This window comes from Ochlerotatus camptorhynchus, unplaced genomic scaffold (assembly GCF_037179485.1).
Source record: "Ochlerotatus camptorhynchus isolate MF236.1 unplaced genomic scaffold, CSIRO-AGI_Acam_v1.1 ptg000070l, whole genome shotgun sequence".
Taxonomy (NCBI): Eukaryota; Metazoa; Arthropoda; class Insecta; order Diptera; family Culicidae; genus Ochlerotatus; species Ochlerotatus camptorhynchus.
Window position 1 is genome coordinate 6,993,649 of NW_027040560.1, and position 23,382 is coordinate 7,017,030.

The 23,382-nt window shown below is 36.8% G+C and overlaps 1 protein-coding gene across 4 annotated transcripts in view; it reads right to left on the reverse strand.

Moving 5' to 3' along the window:
• Window positions 1-23,382, reverse strand: part of LOC135697404 (uncharacterized) — a 159,188-nt gene that overhangs the window by 99,393 nt on the left and 36,413 nt on the right. For 2 of the 4 annotated variants that reach the window (XM_065217033.1, XM_065217036.1), the window contains one exon: window positions 1,580-1,825. The exons of the other annotated variants lie outside the window; for them this stretch is intronic. In XM_065217033.1, coding sequence (XP_065073105.1) covers window positions 1,580-1,825 — 246 coding nt within the window. The remainder of the gene's footprint in view (window positions 1-1,579; window positions 1,826-23,382) is intronic. 4 annotated transcript variants of the gene reach the window in all.

Below are 23,382 nucleotides of genomic sequence, written 5' to 3' on the forward strand. Positions count from 1 at the left end.
TTGTTACACCAACGAGAAAACTGGTCCCGGTTGATCTACTCTCTGTGCTGTGTTTCATAGAGTTTATCCCAGCAGAAACACAACACAGACGACTGCTTGCTGCAAAGGTTTCCAGCAAAAATTTTACACCAAACGACAAAGTCAGATATCACTAGTGCGTGGCTTGCCTTACAGTGGGAGACAAATACAAATACTGTCGGAACTATCTATCTAAAATAAAAGGCGATGGCACACGGGCAAACAAAACAAGAAAACAGTCGCAAAACAAAAGCCCAACTCTACGACATACGTTTGCAGAAGGGCTGTGCACATTGGGGGCGAAGTCGGTCATAATTGAAATTATGTTGCATGAATTAATATTTTGTAATATTTTTTTTCAGATTCGCTCATAGATTTGAGAGTCAAATGCAAAATTTCTTGATAATCCGACAAGAACTGAATTTTCCTAGAAGTTCAATAAATATGAATAGTTAATTGCAATGGCATAATTGTTGCTGATTCTTCACGATGAAAACTATCCCTTTATATAATAAAATGACCTTAAATCCGTTATAAGATTTGTTTAACTAAGTTTCAACTGTTCAAATTGAAAATAATGGTTAGACATCTATAACTAAAATGCGCCCAATTGCGTCGACGTTTATAAATATCCATTCCAAATTTGCTCAAGTTTGTGCTAAAATTGATAATTTGCATGAACATCGGTTTTTACGCTTACATTTAGGATCCACCCTAGGGTGTCGATTTTGTCTTGATCTAGACCGCTAAAAATGACCTACACAACGATCCAGAAAAAGATGTCATTATTGTTTTCAACTTTACATGATATTGACTGTAAAAATCCCTTAATAAAAATTTATTTTGAACGCAAAATTTGGAATCCGTAGCCTCAAATTACATTAAAAGCATGTTGATTACCATTTTTAAAAAAAATAACATTTTGACCGGATTTTCCATGGAATCGCCCCACTGTGTTCGGTGGGTGGAGATGAGCGCGTGAGATGCGGAAAATGCGACACTAGCACAGTTTTCTTTTCTTTTTTTTTCTACTAGGTCTTTACATCTCCAATTGTTGGCTGTTCTAATCACTGCTAGCTAAGGTCGAGCATTCATGGGGGACGGGTGGCGTCGAGCAACAGTCAGAATACAGCGAGGATCAGTCTCATGTGTCACAACAAAACGAAGACAAACGTGCAATGGGACGGTCAAATTTGGACCTGGGGGAACATGGGGGGGGGGGATACCACATCGAACTGAACGAGCAACATATAAGAAAAAAACAGCATAACTTTTCTTTTCTTTTCATACAAGACATACGAGACGTGAAGAACAAACAGATATGCAGTTGCAATAAAGTATGTTACGGACACAACGAAAGATAAAAAAAGAAACACTGTTGCTGGTTATAATCCTATTTGGTATTATTGTTTGGGATCTGGTTCTATAAAGATACAACTGATAAAAACAGCGAACGGGACGAAAAAAGGGTTAATTTGATTGAAGAAAAGGAAGCAACATTCGTATGCTGTTTGATTTGATATTATGTTGGCCAGTTGATACTTTCTGGTGATGCACTCACATTTGCTTATGACACACAACGCATACCCAGTCAGTGGTGCGAGTGGAGAATTCGCGACACCCCTTACACACTCGCAGCCTGCAGGAACGACACGGTGCTCCCCGGTTGATGATCCTTCCCAGCTCGACGCCACAACGCGAGCAGGAACGGGTCGATTCGATAAAGGTCGGTCGATCTAGGGAGCCGCCTACCATTGCCTTCACGTTGCCCTTCTTCCGCAAATTGAACAACTCGGCCCGGAGAAGCCTTCAGGCGGTTGGTTAATTTGTTTCAATTTTTTTTTTCGCAGTCGATCGATCAGACATATGGTGGGTGTGGTGGTGGTGGTGGTGGGTGGTTGTTGCAAAGGGTGTTTGTTTAGATTGATTTTGTTCGGTGCAATGGTGCATGTTTTATTTATTGTTTCATGTGTGATTGGTTCGATAGATAATGTTGTGTTTGGTTTGCGAACAGAGAGCAGGAAAAGAGAAAAGAGAAAAGATTAGAGGTAATTTTCTTTAGAATACTGATTAACTGAAGCATGTCTGAATTTCGCTAACGGTAGGCAAAATATAAAGTACTATTACTCTATGTGCATTGCATCTTATGTACAAAGTGAATGTATCTCCGACGACATAGTTACATAGAGAGTGAGTGGAGCAACAGGAGAGATACGTACTAGTTAGAGCACTCTGTGATATGTGTGTGACCTACTGCCATTCACTTCTACCGGAGAGCTTGCACACCACCGTTACGTGTCAATCAAACTAACTCTAGGCGCTTTGGATGTATTTATTGTGTACATGTAGCTATGGAGCTCTACGTGTGTAAAATGACGACAAAAGTATACTTGCTGTTGTGGAATAAAAAATAAATAAACTCCTTCTCTGCGGACAGACGGGTGGCTCTGAATGCGGGACTCTCGTGGGAAGTGAAAACTAATTTTTCTCCGTATCATTACTAGTCACATGCTAAATTGTCGGTTCGACTGGTTTAGTGTTGCCGTAAATCTACAATCTCCCCTTTCTTAATGGAGGTGGCTTGTTAATTTAGGCTGCCTCTGTCCCGATGGCTGAAAGGGTTCTTGTTTCAATGTGAATAATTACATGCCGTATATTTTCTGTTGGGATGGCTTTTTCCTGTGATGATTTCCTAGGATGATTCAACTCTTTGAGTCAAACCCGCTTCATGAAAAGCTCCATAGGTGCCATATATTAATTATGCTACGTTAAATTGAGGAAACATTTACCTCCCCCCCCCCCCCTTTCGTCATAATTTTCCTACACCTATGCATTGCTTGTCACAAAATTTTACACCCCCCCACCCAAAGTGTAACATAATATATGCATCGCCCCAAAGCTACGGGTAGATACATGACCTTTAGGTTTTGTCATCGTTCGTCTTTCAGTTATGGTGTAGTGATTTGTACTGGTGAGCTTGTAGGATTACTTAGACTTACTGCCCATCCTAATTGATGTACGTAATCGTACCTATTCCAGAGAGGTTTACTTTAGAGAATGCTTGTAACACATGTTTGAGATTATCTGATATTACTCATCCGAAAATTTCTAAATCAAAACACAGTTTTATGTCAGATAGATGCTAGTTTTAGTTTAGTGACGTGTGTCACGTCACGAAGTGTGTTTCTTCTAGTGATGACTATATTGATATCTATTGATTGGAAAAATGACTGGTACCCTTACTTTATAACCTTAGATTGGTTTTCCATGCCCTGCTTTTAGGAAATGAGCACCAAGCATGTAAGACACTCCAAATGTCCGAAGTAACAATCAAGTACCCATCAGGCATGGAAAATCATTTGCATTCATTTCGTGCATTCATTTACATTCATTTGCCCCTAACTTTTTTCATCAACAGAATTCCGCAAAATGATGTATGGAGCTTTTGTAGATTTTGTTATTAGCTACAACTTTTGTTAAGAACTCAAATCCGTATCTCTTATGCATGACGAACCAGAGCAAACAGAATCTACTACTGTTTTTCAGTGAATGTATTTTACATTCACTGAACAACAGTAACGAGTTCTGCCCGCTCTAATTCGTGATGCATAAGAGATAAAGATTTGAGTTACAGGTAAAAGTTGTAGCTAATAACAAAACCTACTAAAGCTTTATACATCTTTTTGTGAAATGCTGTTGATGAAAAAAGTTAGAGGCAAATGAATGTACATGAATGCATGAAATGAATGCAAATGATTGTCCATGTCTGGTACCCACAATTTCAAACTGTATATTGGACAATTTTTGACCTACGACCTCAATCTTCTTAAATAAATTATAGCGAATTTGGATGGATACAGTTTGTATCGATTAACTCGATTTGTTTACATTTGTTACTTTTAGGACCTTTTGTAAAGTTACGCGAGAAATCAATTTTCTGATAATCTCCATCACTGGACACTGGCGGCGTGGCATCTATGGGATATGATGATGGAAAGTCATACCTTAGGGTAGGGGTGATTAAAAAATGGCGTCGCTCTTGCAGAGTATTAGCAGGGCTGGTAGCAGGGCACTTTTTAGTGACTTGGTCACTATTTTGAAGCCAGAAAACTATTGTAAATCATGAAAACTTTCCAAATGTATTTGTCTGTGATAGATTTTCAAAACTCTTCCAAGGGTGATTAAGAACTTTAAAAAATCCAAAGTAGATTTTAAGAGAATTTTTAAGGATTCTAGTGATGACACCAGGATATATCAGAGAAGAATACAAAAGTACAGACTACGAAAGTCTCATGTAAAATTAAGTGCTCCGATTTCTTCATCTCCGATTAAATCTTAAATCTTAAGCCTATATCTATAGTTAAACTTGACTTACCACATACGTGCGTCGCTTTTGATTATTGTTTAAATTATTAGAGACGCAAAATTCAGCTCCGAAACAATTTTGGAAATAATTCCAACATAATTGAGAGTGAATTTAACGAGAGATCTGAGAAGAATTCTGTGATGATTGGATGAGGATTCTATGTCCAATTCTAAGTGACTTTGATCTATTATTTTCATCGACTTTCCAACGGCGCCGGTGGTGTAGTGGTAAGCGTGATTACCTCTCACCCCAGCAGGCCTGGGTTCAATCCCAGTCGGCGCCGCCGGGATGTTCTGAGGCATAACATCTCTGATCACGCCTTCCTTCGGATGGGAAGTAAAGCCGTTGGTCCCCGGTTCATGAGTTGATGGGTCGATAGGTAGGGTCCAGGTGTGGGAGCTGCCTTCCTGGCACGTCAGTAGCATTGGTGCTCAGCACGGAAAACAAGATCGACGGAAAAAACAAACCAAAGGAAAAAATCGACTTTCCGAATGAATTGTGCTTTCGAATGATTTGTGCTTAATTGATAGCAGACTTAAGCAATGCCGACGCGTAAATACTTTGAAGTACCTGTTCAACATGTTCAATAAAAAAGTTCTATTACTAAAAACTTCAGATAAGGCCTTCGAACTTCATGCAAGTTCTACAAAATTCGGGAAAGTCTTACAAGTTTTAGGAAAATCCTGTGAACTACTGTGACGGTCAAGAAATCTCTCCGAACCTTCAGAGAAGTTCTACAAATTTCAGAGAAGTCTTACGAACTACAGGGAAGTCCTTTAATCTTTGAGTAATAACTACGAATTTTACAGAATTTTCTACAGATTTAATGTAACTTCTACGGCATTTAGACATTGTTTAAAACTTAAGGATAATCCTATGACACTTATGGATTTTTCCGAGCTTCAGAGAAGTCTTCAATACTCTTGGGAAGTCCTCTGAACTTAACATAGTTCTCTAAGCTCAAAAAAGTTCCTAGAACTTCCGAGAAGTCGATTGAACTACAGGTAGTCCTACGAAATTCATGGGAGCTCTCCAAACTATTTTCCAAAAAATTAAGGAAAGATCCACAAACTTTTGGAAACCCCTTCGATATGCCTTATGAACTTCAGGGAAGCTCTTCTAAATTTAGGGTCCTCATATATTCAGTTGAGTCCTTCAAACTTCAGGGAAGTCCTCAGATCTTCGAGAAAGTTCTTCGAACTTGAAGGAAGTCTTACGAACTTCTGAGAATTTCTACGAACTTCGTGGTACTTCTACGATATTATAGAAATTCCTATGAATTTAAAAAAAAACTTCGAACTTCAGGGAAGTCCTAAGATCTTAAAAAAGTCCTTCGAACTTCGGGGAAGTCCCATGAAATTCAGGCAATATAAACTTCAATGAACCCTTCAGGAAAGACCTTCTTGACGCTTCAGGGAAGTTCTACGAACTTTAGGGAGTTTCTATGATCTTCAGCAGTCAGTCTTTTTTTTTGGATATATTGATTTGGTGAGTACGTTCCAGTTGAAGATTGTTCTCTCTAAACAACCCTTTTTTGAATACATTTCATTAATCAAACATTATTATATGCTGGGTTTGGGGGGCAGCCTAAGGGTTTCAAAGGATTTGTAGACTGGACAAGGGTTCGTGGATTTGCCAGTCCCTTGTCACGTGTTAATAGACGTACATCTTGTCGTTTGTCTTCCACTGGTCTTCAATGAAGTTGATTCACCCTGCTGCAACAAACCATCAGGCAGAACGTTACAACCAGTGAAGTATCTGCAGTCATAGGTAATCCTTGCACTGATGGTGGGTTCTATTCACATCACATCACACATCACTTCAGCAGTCAGTTTTTTTTTAATAATAAGAGTTATTAAACCAGTGTTGTTTATGAAATCTTTTAATCATTTGATTTTGAAATCATGTTGTAATCAAAATTCCGTTAAATAAGATCCTTAATCGTTGGAAAATTTAAACACACTGGAAATCCGTAAAATTGTTAGAAGCAAAGGTTTGTTTAAAGAGTCCTCATTCATATCACACTTCGCAATTTCACCTTGAGATAAACTAGTCCGTTTGCTAAAAATCTCAATAAAGTTAAAAAAATCGCAGTTTCAAAAACAGAAATCTCAAGATTAAGGGGCTTATAGATCTCTAAATTTCAGACATTAGATAGGGATCCGCGCTAGTCCGTCGTATCTCAGCTTTCCTTCGTCATACACTCCTAAAATCGCTCATTTTACGGGTTATCGCAAATGTTTCAGTGTCAATCGTAATTAATCTGGTAAGCAAAGATGTTTTTGCAAAAACATTAATGAAAACGCTTTGCTATTATGGTTTTAGCACATCGAACGGAAATAGGCGCCATGATACGACGAAGTAGCGCGGCTCCTTACTAGCTTCTTTACAGCAAACAATGAGATAAAGATTTCACGGGCATTCACAAGAACCTTAATACCTATTTTGGTTTGTGAAATTCCGCATTGCGCGAAGAATGATGGTACAAGGATTCACTTTATTTTTTTTATTAAAAATTGTTTTTAAAATACATGGTTTTTAAAACCAGTAAATTTTGAATTCATTGACCAGGAAACCAGGAATTTCAAAATGGAAATTCACTTGCCACCCTGGTTTCCGCACATCGGAGGTACATGAGCACATTGGCGATCATCCCTTTTGCCAGTGGTGGCAGGGGGAAACACCCCTCACCATTCCTCATTAACGGATGAGCTTGGTAAAGGAGATGCTCTACCCGTTTTGTAACTTCCTCAAAATTGTCGTTTGTCCGCTTTCTACTTTTTATATACAAAATTTCACACTGCCGTACTGTAAAGGAACTATCAACTCTTTACTTTCATCTCCTCATCTATCGTATAAAATGTCCACTTTAATTATGATATTTGATGTTAAGCATTTCCAACTACGAAAATAATCTATGTCCAAGAATTTTGTTGATTGTTCTGCAATCAATTTCAAGAATTTAGTATTATTTTTGTTAAAGCTTAGTCGCCTCTAAGTTTAACAGAAGTGGAATTATTCTAAAAAAGTTCTTGAGATCATTCTGAAGAAATTCTGTGGAAAGTTCTTAGCGAATTATCAACGTTATGTGCCTAGATATATTTTAAAGATTTCGAACGCAGAATCAAATACAAGATCATAGAAAAATGGGAATTACTATTTACTAGTCATCATATATAACGTAGGCAAAAGTAAATTATTCAAATCTTTTCAAATGTTCTTCACAGGAGATTCCGGTGTGAGATTCGATTAAATTAGAGTTATTTATGAAATCTGATTTTAAGTTCCATGACATAAAAAGTTTATTTCAATATCAAACCGTATGCAGGGCTGGTAGTGAGTTACTTTTTAGTGACTTGGTCTTTTTTTTCAAGCCAGTCACTAAAAAGTCTTTTTTTTAAGGTCAAGACACTAAAGTCACTTTTTCTTGTAATCAGTCACTATTTTCAACTATTTTAGCGTGAATTTATTTCAACATTGATCATTATTTGCATTGTGACGTTTAATCGTCTTTCGTTATCTACAGGCTGTCTACTCATTTTTCTAAATAAAATTTCCTGAGTTTTCCAGGTTTTCCCTGAACTTTAACGGATAAGTTCAAGGCTTATAATAAGGAAGCTTTTTTTTTAAATGCGTTCAAAATATGCTTTTTCTGGAACATCAACAGTAATTAACCCAAGCGTTTTTAAGACATGGCAATCAGTTTTAAAGAAACAAGTTTGTAATCAAATCCAATGAATGTTGAACTTAATTTGTCACTGTTCACAGCTTTAAAAAACATACTTACTTTGAGTAAGTCCAAAATCTAAAAACATTCAACGTTTTGTAGTTTCGTATTCCATGTACAAGTTCATGATGTTGAAAATTTTCAAAGTGCCTGAATTATGGAAAACATTAAATGATTTATTTCAAGTTCGTAATTAACTTTATGAAATATTAGAGATCTTCATTGCAGTTCCATTAACTTCACAACAATTGTAGGAACTTTGAAGAAGTTCTGAGGAATGAAAGGAAATTCTGAGAATTTCAGTAAAGCTCCATAAACAAACTGCGGGAACATAAGGGAAGGAAACACACTGAAATTATGGGGAACTTACTGGAAGCTTTAAGATCCTCAAATCGGTTATTTTAACATTCTAAAATTTTCAGAAACTTTTATGAAGTTCCTAGAATTCCAGAGCACATCACAGGTGTTAAGCAAACTTGATAAATATAGAAACCTTGAGGGGTATTGTGCAAATTTAAAAAAAAATCAAAGCGCATGAGAAAAGCTAGATCTAGAGATCTTTGGGGAATTTCAGATCTTAAGAGCAGTTCCCATGACTTTAGTTCAGACTTTTTAAAGCAGTTTAAATATCTATAATCGTAAATTTAGGATGTTCCGAGAATTTCAGGGAAGCACAGAGACCATCAGATAATTTATGAAAACTTCATAAATATTTCAGGAACTTCACAGAAGTCCAAAGAATATCAGGGAAATTTATCTTCAATAGAATTGAGAGCTATAGGGAAGCTTCGAGAACATCAAGACAGATCAGAGAATCAAGGGCAGTTCAAATAATTTTAAGAAAATTGTAGAAACCTTAAAGAAGTTCCGGAAATTTCAACAAAGCTCCGATAGAACTTCTGGGACGTGATAAAATTTACATGAACATCCGGAAAACGTGAGAGTATTTTAAGGGTCTTATATCATGGAAATATCAAGAACTTTAAAAAATACGAAAGTTTAGCTAAGCTGATTAGAGAATGTCAACGAAGTTCCATTCATTTAAAAAAAAAATGCGAGAACTTTTAGCAAGCAGCGATAAATATCTTCAAGAAATTCCAGAGAACTTAGAATTTAGATGGTTTCATGATATTCAGCGAAGTTCCGAGTACTTCGAGGACGATCAAATAGCTTCAGAATAATCGCATTAACTAAAGCAAATTTGCAGCGACTTACAAGGAATTCCGTGGAATTATGGGGTATTCCAAGAATTCTATGATTGATCTAAAAACGTCAGGGAATTTTAAATATATAATATATATCAGAAAATTTGCCGGACAAACAAATTTAGAGAACTTCAGGTAAGCATAGTTCAGGGAAAATAAGTGAGCTTTTTTAATGGTTAGAATAGTTAAGGAAAATTGTCCAAACTTTAAGGCAAATCAATTAATTTCAGTAAAGTTGCGGGTTGTTAAAAAATACTAATAAATTCGGGGCAACCAAGAAAACTTTAAAGAAATTTGTTTAGGCAGTTTTAATAACACCCGGAAAGTCTAAACTATTGAAGACGTTTTAAATTAGTGTCGATAATTTAATGGAAGTTTCATGAACTTCAGAAAAATCATGAGAACTTAAGTGAAAATCATAAAACTATACTAATTATTTCATTTTAATTCCATGAAAATTGCACAAAAGTTCCAGAAATTTAGAAAAACTTCGAAAACTTCACAGAAGGACAGTGGTATTCAGAAACATTTCGAGAACTTCATAGGACAAATTTGGGAAGTTCTCAGAATAGTCCATTTCATATTCAACAGGAATTTCGATGAAGCTATCCTCCGAATTCAATTTTCTTTTAGTTTTTATCGGAATTATCTTGAAATTCTCCTCAATAAGACACCCTTTGGAAAGATTATCAGAATATTCATTGAATTCATTTCAGATTTCCTTTTGAATCTCACTCCTTCCCTTGCAATTCTACTCACATTGAAAGTCTCCTAAGAACTCATTGGCATTTCTACTCACAATTTCCTTAGATTTATTCTCATAATTTGTTTGGAAAACTCTCCCGAATTTATTTTCCAAATTCCTTTGAAGATGTCCTGGAGTTATTCTCAGATTTAATTGTAATCCTTCTTTTAGTATTTTCAAAAAAAAAATCCAAGGACTTATGCTAAAAATTTGTTTTCTCCCACACACTTAATGAAATTATTCTCAGAATGCCCTTGGAATTTTCCTTTAAAGTTCACAGGAGTTGTTTATTAACTCAAACGTTTTTAAGACATGACAATCAGTTTTAAAGAAACAATTTTACTATCGAATCCATTAAATGTTGAAGTTGAACACTTACTTTATTTTAATAAGTCTAAGATAACAACATTTTTAATGTATCGACGTTTCGTGCTAACAAAAATATGGAAACTTTAATGAAGTTCTATGGATCTCAGAAAAGCTAGATCTAGAGATTTTTGGGGAATTCCAGAGATCTTAAGGAGAAGTCCCCGAAACTTTAGCCCAGACTATTGAATTGGTTTAAAAACCTATAAGCGTGAGCTTAGACAAATTCAGGATAGTTCCATGAGGTGCTGAAATAATATCGAGAACCCATAAGATGTTCCGAAAGATTCAGTACAGAGACCTTCACAAAATTTATGAAAACTTCAGAAATATTTCAGGAACTTCACAGAAATCCAGAGAATCACAGGTAAGTTTAAAGGTGTCTGCTATAATTCCATTTATTTTATAGCAGACCCGAGATCTTCATTAGAGTTGAGAGTTTTAGGGAATCTCCGAGAACGTCAAAAAAGATCAGAGAATTAAAGGGCAGTTCAAAAAATTTCAAGGGAAGTGCAGAAACCGGAATTTCCGGAAACTTCGGTTTTCTCAGAGAAAATTTATGGAACGCAATAAAAATTTTATGAACAGCCCGAAAATGTGTGAGTATTTCAAGGGTATTATATCATGGAAATTTCAAGATCTAAAAAAAATTGAAAGTTTAGCTTAAAGAACATCACAGAAGTTCCATTGAAAAAAAAGGCGAGAACTTTTAGCAAGTATCGATATTTTCAAGAAATCCCAGAGAACTTTGAGGAAATTTAGATATTTTTAGATTGTTTCATTATATTCAGTGAAGTTCCGAGTACTTTGAGGACAATCAGAAAATTCACATTAACTTAAGAAAATTTGCATCGACTTACAAGGAGTTCCTTAGAATTATGGGATATTCCGAGAATTCTATGATTGATCCGAAAACTTTAGAAGCTTCAGGGAATTATAAATATATATTAGAAAATTTACCGGAACATTTGATCAATTTAGAGAAATTAAGGTAAGCATAGAAAACTTCTGGGATGTCCAGGCTTGCCAGGCAAATTTACGTGAGCGTTTATAAACATTATAAAACTTATGGAAAATTATAGAACATGCCTATTAAATCAATTCCAGTAAAATGGTGGGATCTTTAAAAAAAATTACTAAGATGTTCAGGGCAATCTAGGGAATTTTTAGGAAATTGAAAAATATTTTGGGCAGTTCGATAATTTGAACTTCAGACAAACATTGAGAACTTCAGTGAAAATCATATAACTATATTAATTATTTCGCTGTGGAAGCTTAAAGAAGTTCCTGAAATTTCAGAATAACTTCGAAAACTTCACAGAAGTGCAGAGAACTTCAGGAACTTTTATGGACATTTCGTCCATTCCCCCCTCCCTTAAATAAGCTCCAAAAACAAAGGGAGTTTCAGGGAAGTTCAGTTCCTTTAGTTTCACTAAATTAGTGGTGAAGTTCAAGAAGTTCCCTGATTTTCAGAGAACTTTGAAGATGTTAATAAAATTATTTAGGTTTTCACATAAGTCCAGAAGTTCACGCAAGCTTAAACATTTTTAGAACAGCTTAATTAAATTCATGGAAGTACAACAAACTTCATGAGAACTGCAAACACTTCAGAGAAGTTTCGAGAACGTCGAAAAAGATATCGATCTCGCTTATAGAGCTCTAAAAAAAAAAAACTCAAGAAAGAACAGATATCCTCAGAGCAGGGAAATTACATAAATTTTAAAAAAGTTTCGAGAAATTCGGTGATTCGTTAACACTTTAGAGAAGATTCATGATCGATAGCAGGTCACTTTTTAGTGACTTGGTCACTATTTTAAAGTCAGTCACTAAAAAGTCACTTTACCTAAAAGTCACTAAAGTCACTATTTCTTAAAATGTAGTCACTAAAGTAACTATTTTACGACTAATAATGTCAAGAGTAAATAATATGCCTTTAAAAAATTACATCAAGTAAGTAACAGATTGATTTAGCAACAAATTTGTGTTAAAAGATTTATTAAAAATCAGCGTGTAAAGTTCGACAAAAAAGAGTTGCGAACTGTTCAATTGGTGCTGATGGAATCACTAATATTTTTATTTTTTCATCTTCGTGATCTTGACATTCAGGTCCGTTATCTTCGATTTTTTCCAGACCAGATTATACAATTTCTAAGTTTTTCCTTTGCCTCGAAATAGTCAACATTTTATCGCAAATTTCAGGGGTTTCGATAAAAAATCTGATTCCAACATCCTGGCTTCTTTACTTCGTGATATTGGAAGTTTTCCAAGTCTTAGTTATTTCGAATAATGGTCTAGGACATTTTAATTGCGCTAGACATTTTTTCAAAGACTATAATTTTGAAAAATCTTTGAAGCTCGGTATCTTTAATATTGGTCCAAACATTTCATTTTAGAAAAAAAATCTATGTCCAAGATCATAAAATGTTATTTACGTTTTAAAAGTATTTAAATTCTTTAAGGACAGTGAATTTACATTCCATGTATTCAAAATATGATAATTATTCCGGGTCGTTTCTTAACATGTTTGTCTTAAAAATTTCGAATGCTTAAGCCCCATTATTGAAAAATTGTGTGGAATAAAACAAAAATCAAATTTGCATTAGCCATAATTATGGTTAACAGTAAATTCCAATTTGTAATTTCCTGGGGTTTTCCCCTAATTTTGGTGATTTGGCCGGTTCGTTTCGAAAAAACTTACTGAAACTTCCTTACATACTCCTTGCATTCTATTTAGAATTAGTCTGAATATTCCTTATAATTTTTATGCAATTCTCCTCAGAATTGTCATACAATTCTGCTCATAATTATATTGGAGCTCTCCACTAAATTCTTCTGAAAATTCGCTTGAAATTCTCCTCAGAATACCTTTGAAATTCTTCTCAGAATACCTTTGAAATTCTTCTCGAGATGCTCTTGGAAATAAACTTGGAGTTCTCATTAAACTCATCTCAGAATTTCTTTGGAATTGTTCCTTCAAAATTCGATTCCCTTGGTATTTATCGTGAGATCAATGAAACTCTCTTTAGAGTTCGCTTGATATTATCTTAAATTTTCTAAAAATTTCCTTCGAATTGTCATCACAATTCTTCTAAAAACTTATTTTGAATATTCATTTGAAATTAATCTGGAATCAGCTTCACAATCGTCAAGAATTTTCCAACAGAACTACCTGAAGATTCTACTCTGAACGTCTGAAGTCCCACAAATGGCTGGGAGTTCTAGTGAAATCTCTCTTAGAGTTCTTAAAAAAAAAGATCTATTGGTATGTTTCTCTAAAAAAAAACATTGTTGTTATCATCCTAAAATCTTCACAAAATTTTCATAGTATTTAGTTCTTTAAAGTGATTGTATCCTGAAAACATTTTCCAGTCCAGGGTCTTGCAATTGTTTAAAGGTCAAGAATCTTATTTTTCCCGGTTTGTCATCGAAATTCACGGGCTTTTCTCGATTTTTTCCCGGTGAGTTCAAATTCGCGTCTTTTTCCCGATTTTCCTAACAAAAAAAAAAATTTTTCGGTCAAATTATGGGATCGGTTCACCATTATTTGTTTTATTTTAAAGGAGCATGAAAAATGCTCAGGATGGGTTGTGATTGTGAGTTTATAAAATTTCTCGAAGTGGGTTGCAATCAACTAAATATTGTAACCATTTTTTTCCGATCAATAAATGTCACTATTAGTCACTTTTTATTGCTTTAAAGTCACTATTTGGTCACTATTTTCGTTATTTTAGTCACTAAAGTCACTACTATTATATTACATATCCACTACCAGCCCTGCGATAGGAAAATTAAAAAAATAAGACCTCAGAATAGTCCATTCCATATTCAACGGAGATTTGTCATTAAAATTCGCTTGGAGTTCACTATTTTAGGCTTAGGTTTCACTTGAAGTCTAAATTCCTCAGAACTGTTGAACAGATTGCAGTTGATGTTTTTCTCATGAATTTTTTCCCAGAACTCCCGTGGAATGAGGTCCTCAGAAATTATAATAAAATTTCATGAGCCTTAAAACTGTGCAAGGAATTTGACTCCAGATTCTTTAAAATTTCTTGAAGTATTATAACTTTTCAGTTCAGAATTTAAAAAATTTGTGGGAAAGATGCATTCTCTTGAACCAAGAACAAAATCGTTTGAAGCCTCTGAAGCTAAAAAAAATGTATTTGTTACTGAAAACTAATCCATTCTGGATGTATAAAGTTCAATGAAAATAGCTAGGAATATTAAATTCTTAGTAAAAAAAAAATAATAAATTTCCTGAGTTATGATAAGATTCCCTGAGACTTCCAGGTATTTTCAGGTCAAGTAAAATTCCCTGAGAATTCCCGGTTTTTCAGGTTTTTCCAGGTAGTATAAGCTTGGAGTTTTAGTCATAAACTGTCTATTGAATCTATTGCTTTAAAGGTTCCTGACGTATATATTTAAGTGTTTATGAGAATCTAAAACATCAAACATTTATTTGGTATGCCATCAGAACGACTAATTTTCTTCCTTTAGGTCACTTTTTAGTCACTTTTTTACAACTATAAGTCACTATTTGGTCACTTATTTCTTCAACATGGTCACTAAAATCACTATTTTTAACAGCATTGATCGCTACCAGCCCTGTAGCTCTGCCAGGGAAGTGACGAAAACTTCCAACCCGAAAGATGCTCTAGACCGAACCGGAAATCGAACCCGGTGTCTTCATCTTGGTAATATAGTGCGTTTATTGACTAGGCTACTTGAGTCCCAAAGGAGAGGAAGTATAAAATTCTATGAACAAATTGATCAAACCATGTTATAAGTCATTGAAGTCTATATTAGTAACGACAGTTTGATGTAACAGGCAAACAGATTGAATTTACAAATAACTGATCAAAAGATTGTACCAAGTATCCCCCTCTTCCCTTACGGATCTTTAGAAAACTCATCAGTTATATTAAAGCAATGCAGTTATCAAACAAAATAGTTCATTCATTGAGATAATAGTAAGATTTTCAACTGTGTCAGTGACAGAAGTGAAATTCAGTGCTGGAGCAATAATAATGTCAATTGACATTGTTGACGGCCCGCAGCTCTGAGGTAATTCCGTGCCTTTTAAATTACTATGTTATCTGAGACCGCTCATAAACATGAGCGCACCCATAATCATGATAAATACTTTCTAAAGAACACAGAAACAAAATCCGAATTTTACTGTTGATGTTTACAAAGATTGGCAATTGCATACAATTTAATTTAATATTCCATAACTTTACATAACATAACTTTATAGATCGTTATTGTAAATTTGTATGCTATATGACGCTCTATTTTTCTGAGTGTGAATCCATTAGTTGCACACTAAAATGAGTGACATAACCCATCAGAAATAATTTCCCTGAAAATCGAGCAAACTTGACACTGGCACAGGAAATATGTAGCATAAAACCTAACGACCACAGATGTATCAGCACCAAACTGAACTGCTAACGCGGTTAAAGGCAATTAAAACAGTTTGTTTTATCCTCCCCCTCCAAACCTGCGAACGGCCCAAGTACCAGCAATCCGCAAATTCCAGGTTGGTCGAAAAGTTTATGCTCTCCGCAATGATGACAGAGCCCGATTGTTGCTGTGTGTGGTCGGTATTCTCTTGCTACTCCATACCACATACACAAACACATGTGCTCACACATGATCATGACGGCCAGTGCGCGGCCCATAAAACTGGGTCCGTTAAGCGAACAATTGCCACTTAGTATACATTGTATTAGTTATTCCCAAAAGTACTTTGCCGTGTTAACACGACGGAAGAGATGGCTATGGCATGGAGGAACCAATCAACGCTCCTCCAGTAACGCGTCTGCCCCCAAACAGTAGCGTCAAAAGAATCCGCTAAGTTTTTTGCATTTTTCACTTCTTCATCGACCGAAGAGATATAGCACATCCCCCTATAATTCGCTGCCAAACTTGGACGCTTGCAAAAGCTTGCCTCTAGGAATGGTTTGTCTGCGTGCCGGTCGCGAGTACCGTACGGTGTATACTTTTTTTTTATATTGCTCGTTCGAACTTTGGTTCCGGTTAATACGTGAGCCAAACGGCGATGGATGGCGGCGAAGTAGGTTTGAGATTGCTCTTTTCGCTGCAGTTCCACCTTTCAAACGAGAAAACGAGAAGCAGAAGAAGTTCATTAGCATTACTTTCCTCCGAGTTGTTTACTTTCGATGTGTATTGGAGGAAGCCCAAATACACACAATCGACGACCCCGCTTAAGCTGATTTTCTTCTGTGTTCGATCAAGTCGTCCCCCCCCCCCCACACCCCCGGAAGGCTTCGTTCGTAAGAAGGATGGGTGTAATTTTTGTGAACTGCGACTGAAAAACGCGTTCTCTGCTTTGTATTGTTACTGGGTGAAAGGTGATAGTCCAAAGGCTCGGTGAAAATCTGAGTGATTTTTCAGTGTGAACCTGTACGTGTACACTAGGGTGCTTCATTTTGTAACAAGTGAATCACATTTTGGAGTTATGAATGGTGGCCTATAAGAAGTCTAACACTTTTCCCAAAACGAAGCACCCTAGTGTACACGTAGTCTCTGAACTCAACCTTTGCGACGTGACCGTTTTATGACTCACGCAAAAAATAACACACCGTTCGATTCCTTAGAGAGGCGAGGTAGAGAGAAAAAAAAAAGTAACGTGGTGAGAATGGTGGCGACGGTAACAACAGCAAAAAAGCGGCTATGAAAAATTAATGGTGGATACCAGTACAATAGGTTCTCATGAAAATTTAACGCCGCTATGCTTAAAATTCAATGCAATCGATGCTAGTGGAATGTCGTCTTGTTCGTTGAACGACGCAGACTCATATTCGTTCCGGTGAATTATGCGTTTGCTATTCAACGATCCAATGATTCATTCCTTGAGGGATATTCAATTGCAGGTTATTAAATATCCTTACTAAAATTAAACTGTCAAAGAGGGAAGACGAAATATTCTCACGTTACCGTTCTCGGAATTTGAGAGAATTATTGATGAAAATTTAATAAGTTTCCTCACCGCCATGGGAGCAGCTGCGCTACCGGAAGGAGAGATGTTTTCCGGAAGCCACTCACGTTTTCAATTAATAATGAGTCTTGAAGATTTGCAGCAACAATGTGTGTGTGTGTGAGTGTATGGGGAGTAGTAGCGAATGGATGGAAAGCTTTATGTCGTCCTCCATTTGGGGTTTAGTTATCGATGGGTCGATTCAACATCTCAAGAACTGTTTTCATCCCACACCACTTGGGGTGGCGCAATTATAGCGGTTATTTATCGATTAGTAATTTTAATGGAATCCAACCAAAAGTGCAAAACAAACATACCGGCAGCGACGGTTGATGAAATACTAGACGTGACACGTCGGGACCGCATCACCGAAAAAACAAAACTTCTCCTACATAGAATGTACGTGACACGAAGCTAGATACTTGTGTTTATTCTTCATTCAATCGAATTACGTGCGAGATAGACTCAACACGCACAACCATTGTTTGGCCTACACCCTAGCCAAACACAGAGGTAGAAGAATCGACACTGGAAAATATAATGAAAACATGATCTGTGCTTAAAGCCGACAGCGAGTTCTAGTTGCTACTTTGATCGGTGTTTGTTAGAATTTAATTACATTGGTTCAATGCTTGTGGAATATGTTATTAATGCTTAAGGGTCGTGGATAAACATTCGTAAGTATCAAGTAACCCTGTTATGTACTGTCTTTTTTGGTTTGAATTTGTGCTCTATTTGAGCGTAATCTTGAACAAACTATACCAAACGATAGAGGAATCATTCGTCTACCTGTTTGTGTTATTCGTTTTCGAGGTTGAGCTTTTATTCGCGTGAAATCGGTGATTGACGTGTTTTGTTTTACAAAACCAAATAACGACCAAATCTCGAATCACCCCAGAATTGCTAGATCATAACCAGCATCTCATAACTCTTTCTTTCCTGAGGTGGTCGTGTCGTGCTAGTCAGGCTTTCCCTTTTGAAGAGTTTTCTTAGACCAAAATATTATTTTTAAGCGTAAAATCTGGACAACTGTTCGAGACCTCAGAATGAAAAATAAAAAACAAAATTTCTCTGCCCGAAAACGTGTGCTTTGAAATTTTTACAATACTTGAATTTCCTAGATAATTTCAAGATGTGGAATTTGTGGAATTTTCTCTAAAATTCTAGGATCACCGCAAGATGTCTTCAGAGTTGCTTTCAGCATTCCCCAGACTCGTCTTATAATTTCTTCTGGCATTCCTTTCATCCATAATAACCTTAGAAATTCCCTACGTACCTCTTTAAGATTTCCCTCAAAGAAATTCTTAGAATTTACCCTACAATTATCTTAGTATTCTCGATAATCCTCGCGTTAATTCCTTTAAGGGGGTAGTCCACTCTGGCGGCATGAAAAATAGGTCATTTTCACGATTTTTTTTTGAGGGTAAATAACGATCAATTCAAAAAAAGGAATGCATGGTTTTGTCAATTGAAATGTCCTCTTTAATTGAGATTTTTTTTTTGGCGCGATTGGATGTCTCCTGTAGCTGCTGCACCAGGGTCCCCAGGAGACCTCCCGTCTGAGTCGTCGCGGGGCGGGACGTCTGGCGGTCACACCACTGGAGCTGGAACAACGAATTTTTTTGTGGTTATTCTCTGATAGATGACCCAGTCTTGTACGTAGCCGTTTTTGATTTAGTTGAAAAATAAAAATTTGGCGACGTTTTGAAAAAAAAAGACAGTCCGACCTTGTACCCTAAAATTGAAGATAAAAGCTTGCACCAACAATCCATTTTAGATTCTTTTGAAAATCGGCTACGTACAAGACTAGAAAAAAAGGTACTTAACTCGAAAATTCAATCGCCGTTTAAATCGAATGAGCCGTTTCTAAAATACAGCGCCCGCCAATTTTGCCATCTGCCATCTGGTAACGACGCGGCAGCAGTTGGAACTACTAAGGCCTAGTTTCGCCGATAACGGGCGGGTACTCCGAGCGCTCACCTGAGCGCGCTTGGAGCGTCTGGACACGAGTCCACTAATCGGCCTATAACTTTGGAACGATGTCACTTGCGGACTTGCGGTCAAGTCTATGTCAAATTAGACATTCCAAAGTATTTTTAAGCCAAAAAAAAAGGATTTTTTGAAATTTCCAGAGTGGACTACCCCCTTAAAATACACTCCATTATTCTCTGTAAAAGTTATCCTTTGGAAATTAAGCTTTGAAATATTCCTAACAATTGCTTTAGAATTCATCTCAGAACTGTCTTGGAAACCTAAACAGAACTAAGTATTTAGGAATTATCTGATTTTTTTTTCAAGAAATTCCCTTGAAACTTAGCTTAACATTCTCAAAGCATCCTCTCGGAGCATTTATTTGGATGTCTTCTAAAATGCACGGTGAGATTCTTCACAAGATTTGTTAAAAATTCTTCTCGGAAATTCCTTGTAATTCACTTCTGAAATCCGTTGAAAACTACGTATTTAGATATCACAACTGCAATTTAGGGTTTAATCTTACTACTGTAGATCATGATTTAGACTTGTTATTTAAAACTTCGATAAAACTTGAAATGTTATTTGAGGCATTTCACCACATAATTCCTCAATGCAGTTGCGACTCTGATAAGGGCCTTGCTAATTTTTTACAGCTCATGAACTATAATTAATTAATTCTGATGAAAACTCCTGCTTACTTGGCTCTACTCCTACCTGACTGGTCGAAACAGGTCTGTCAAGATTGGAGACTATGTTTCTTCATCCTTCCCCGTGACATCCGGCGTTCCCCAAGGTAGCCATCTTGGGCCATTTCTGTTTCTGTTGTACGTGAATGACGTCAATACCATCCTAAAATACCTTAAACTATCGTATGCGGACCGTTTGAAACTCTACTTCGTGATAAAAGAACCTAGTGATGCCATTTTCTTGCAGCAACAATTGGAAGTCTTCGCTGAGTGGTGACGTATTAATCGCATGTCACTGAATGTCTCGAAATGCTCTGTAATTTCCTTTGGCCGCAAGCGTTCGCTTCTTCACCATGACTACACCCTGACGGGCAAAACTTTGAAACGTGAATCGACTATCAAGGATCTGGGAATACTGATCGACTCCAAGCTCCGCTTTAAGGATCATGTTGCATACGTAGTATCCAAAGCTTCCTCACAACTCGGGTTCATATTCCGCTTCGCCAAAAAATTCAAAGATGTATACTGCCTAAAAGCATTATACTGTTCGTTGGTGCGACCTATTTTGGAGTAAGGCCTGTACTCGAAAAAAATGCACCAGACAAAAGTGTTCGCCAAAAAATTATTTAAAGTCGGATTTTCTTGAAACTTTCAGGGAATGAACTAATACATATGGATTATGTTTTGGCATATTTACTTTATTCAATTTACTTTCCATCGCTGAAAGCCCGCACCTTTCCTTTAAGACCCCTCATTACATTTTGTGCAATGGTGCAGCCGACCTTTTTGGTCACTTTCATCCATTCTGTCTTCAACTCCAGCTCGTTCTTAAACACCTTGGACGATTTTCAAACTTTGGCCTTCATTATGGCCCAAAATCTTTCCACCGGACGAATCTCTGGTGAATATGGGGGGGCGGTTTTTGGTACAAAAACAACGTTAGTGCCTCTGTACCAATCCAACGTCGATCGCGCGTAATGGCACGATGCCAGGTCCGGCCAACATAATGTCTTGCCTCCGTAGGATCACAGGAAGGGCAACAGACGCTTCTGGTGGCACTCGCTGCGGTAAATTTCGCTGTTGATGGTACCCATTGTGATGTACGGTTTACTCAGTATACCGCATTGGCATATGGCCTGCCAGAGCAAGTATTTTTTGGCGAATTTGTCCATTTTCTTCTTCCTTATGTCTTCCGGAACATCAAACCGGTATCTGCTTTGCGTCTGCTTCTTCATCCATAACCACACACATCGGTTTCGTTAGCCACTCTCGATACAGCTTCCTTGCGCGGGATTTGGCCGCCGTGTTTTGTTGATCACGCCGGTTCGGTGCCTTCCGGACCTTGAATACACGAAGCCCAGCTCGTTTCATGGTTTGCTGAACGAACCAGGCGGAACACTTTGCCTTCAGAGCCGCGTCGCGAATCGAAAGGTTCGGATTACGCTTGAAATAATCCAACACCTTCCGGGCCTTCACAGGGTCAGCTGTCTTCGATTTTCTTCCAATTCCACTAACCACCCGAGACACAGTTGTATGGGTAATTCCCAGTTGTCTTCCGATCCATCTCATGGTCGCAGTCGGATTTTCCATGACGGCGCGCAAAATTCACCGGCGATTTTCTTCTTGTTTCGATGACATCTCAATAACCACTGAACCGATTGTTATGAAATTTTGCACATGTAAACAATTCACTTCAAACTAGTTATACCCAGATTTTCATCAATTTTTACCCACGGATAAAAAAGTTACACACGGATAAAAATGGTTCATTTTTTTCGAGTACAAGCCTTATTCGACGGTCGTGTGGTCTCCATACTACCAAATTGAAGCTATTCAATTGAAGTTCATCCGGTATTCTTTAAGGCATTTTCGCTGGAATGACCCTAGAATTCTGCCTAGCTATGAAAGCCGTTGTATGCTTATCAACTTAGAGATTTTGGATGCAAGACGTAACGTAGCAACGGATGGGATGAGCCCATGCGGAGGATTTGTCGCATCTTTAACATATGCTACAATGTATCTGACTTCAACGTTTCCCGTTTTAGAAATAAGTGCAATCTCAAGAGCATTTTATGTTAATTTGTCTAGAATAAGTATACTGTCATTGGGGTGAATAAAAATAAAACCTGTTGACCATAACATAAATAAATCTCGATGAACGTTTCAAATGGTCCTATCTGCTTTGATCGATTCTCTTCATCGAGTTTCTCTTTTGATAACCGCTGCTATGCAAACAGATTTCGCGCTAATTTTACCACATAGTTTGATAAAGGAGGATCTTATCTAGCGTCCAAAACGTCAAATGCAACAGAGAATGGTTTTGCAGCTGTGTTATTAACGATCAATGCAGATAGGACCTATTGAAATGTTTATCTAGAAATAAATAAATAAACCTTAAAGTGGAATCTGAACATTCCTTTCAGGTTCGTTCTGATTTAGACTCCAGATTCCAAGTGAAACATAAGGAGAACTCCAAAGTCGTTTTGAGTAGAATCTCAAGGGAATTCTTAGTGGAATTCAAAGGAAGTTTTAATTCTTAGTAGGATTTCTAATAGAATTCTGAGGAGGGTCCAAGGTAATTGCAAAGAGAATTCTAAAAGAGTTCTGAAAGTTTCAAGAAATTTGTAAGGAGAACTCAATGGTACTTGTTAGTAGAATGCTAAGAGAACAAAGGGAATTCTGCAACTAATTCTATGAAAATTCTGAGGTTAATTCCAAAGGAATTCTAAGGAAATTTCTAATGAAGCTTTGAGGTGTCAATGCTATTGCTGTTGTCATTTTTTGGAGAACTCAAAGATGTATACCGAAATTAAGTGGAATTAAATGGGAGATAATCTTTTTTGCTATTTTAGTTTATCAAAGAATATTCCCTAGAGAATTCTGAGGAGCATTTCAAGGAATTTACGGGACAACTGATGAATTTATAGGGAATTCCGAAGTTAATTTTTTGGGAATTGTAAGGGAACAGTCAGTAAATACAGAGGATAGTTTATTTCAGGAGAACTCTCTGGGAAATTCGTAGGTAATAGAGTGATCTCAATTAAGAATTTTAAGATAATTACAAATCAAAGAGCAGTTCATTCCTAGGCCCGTCCCATTTCTTGCAATTTTTCGCAATGCCTTATTCTATTATAAATCTGTCAGCAACGTTTCCGAACGTATCCTATGGCTTTATCCTCCCTAATAACAAACCTCCAAACCAGAGGCGTCGTGTGCCTCATTTGTTTACCTGTACACCAAGCTTTGTTCGTTGTAGTTTACCACCACATATTAGTTTTTGTTTTATTTTTCAATG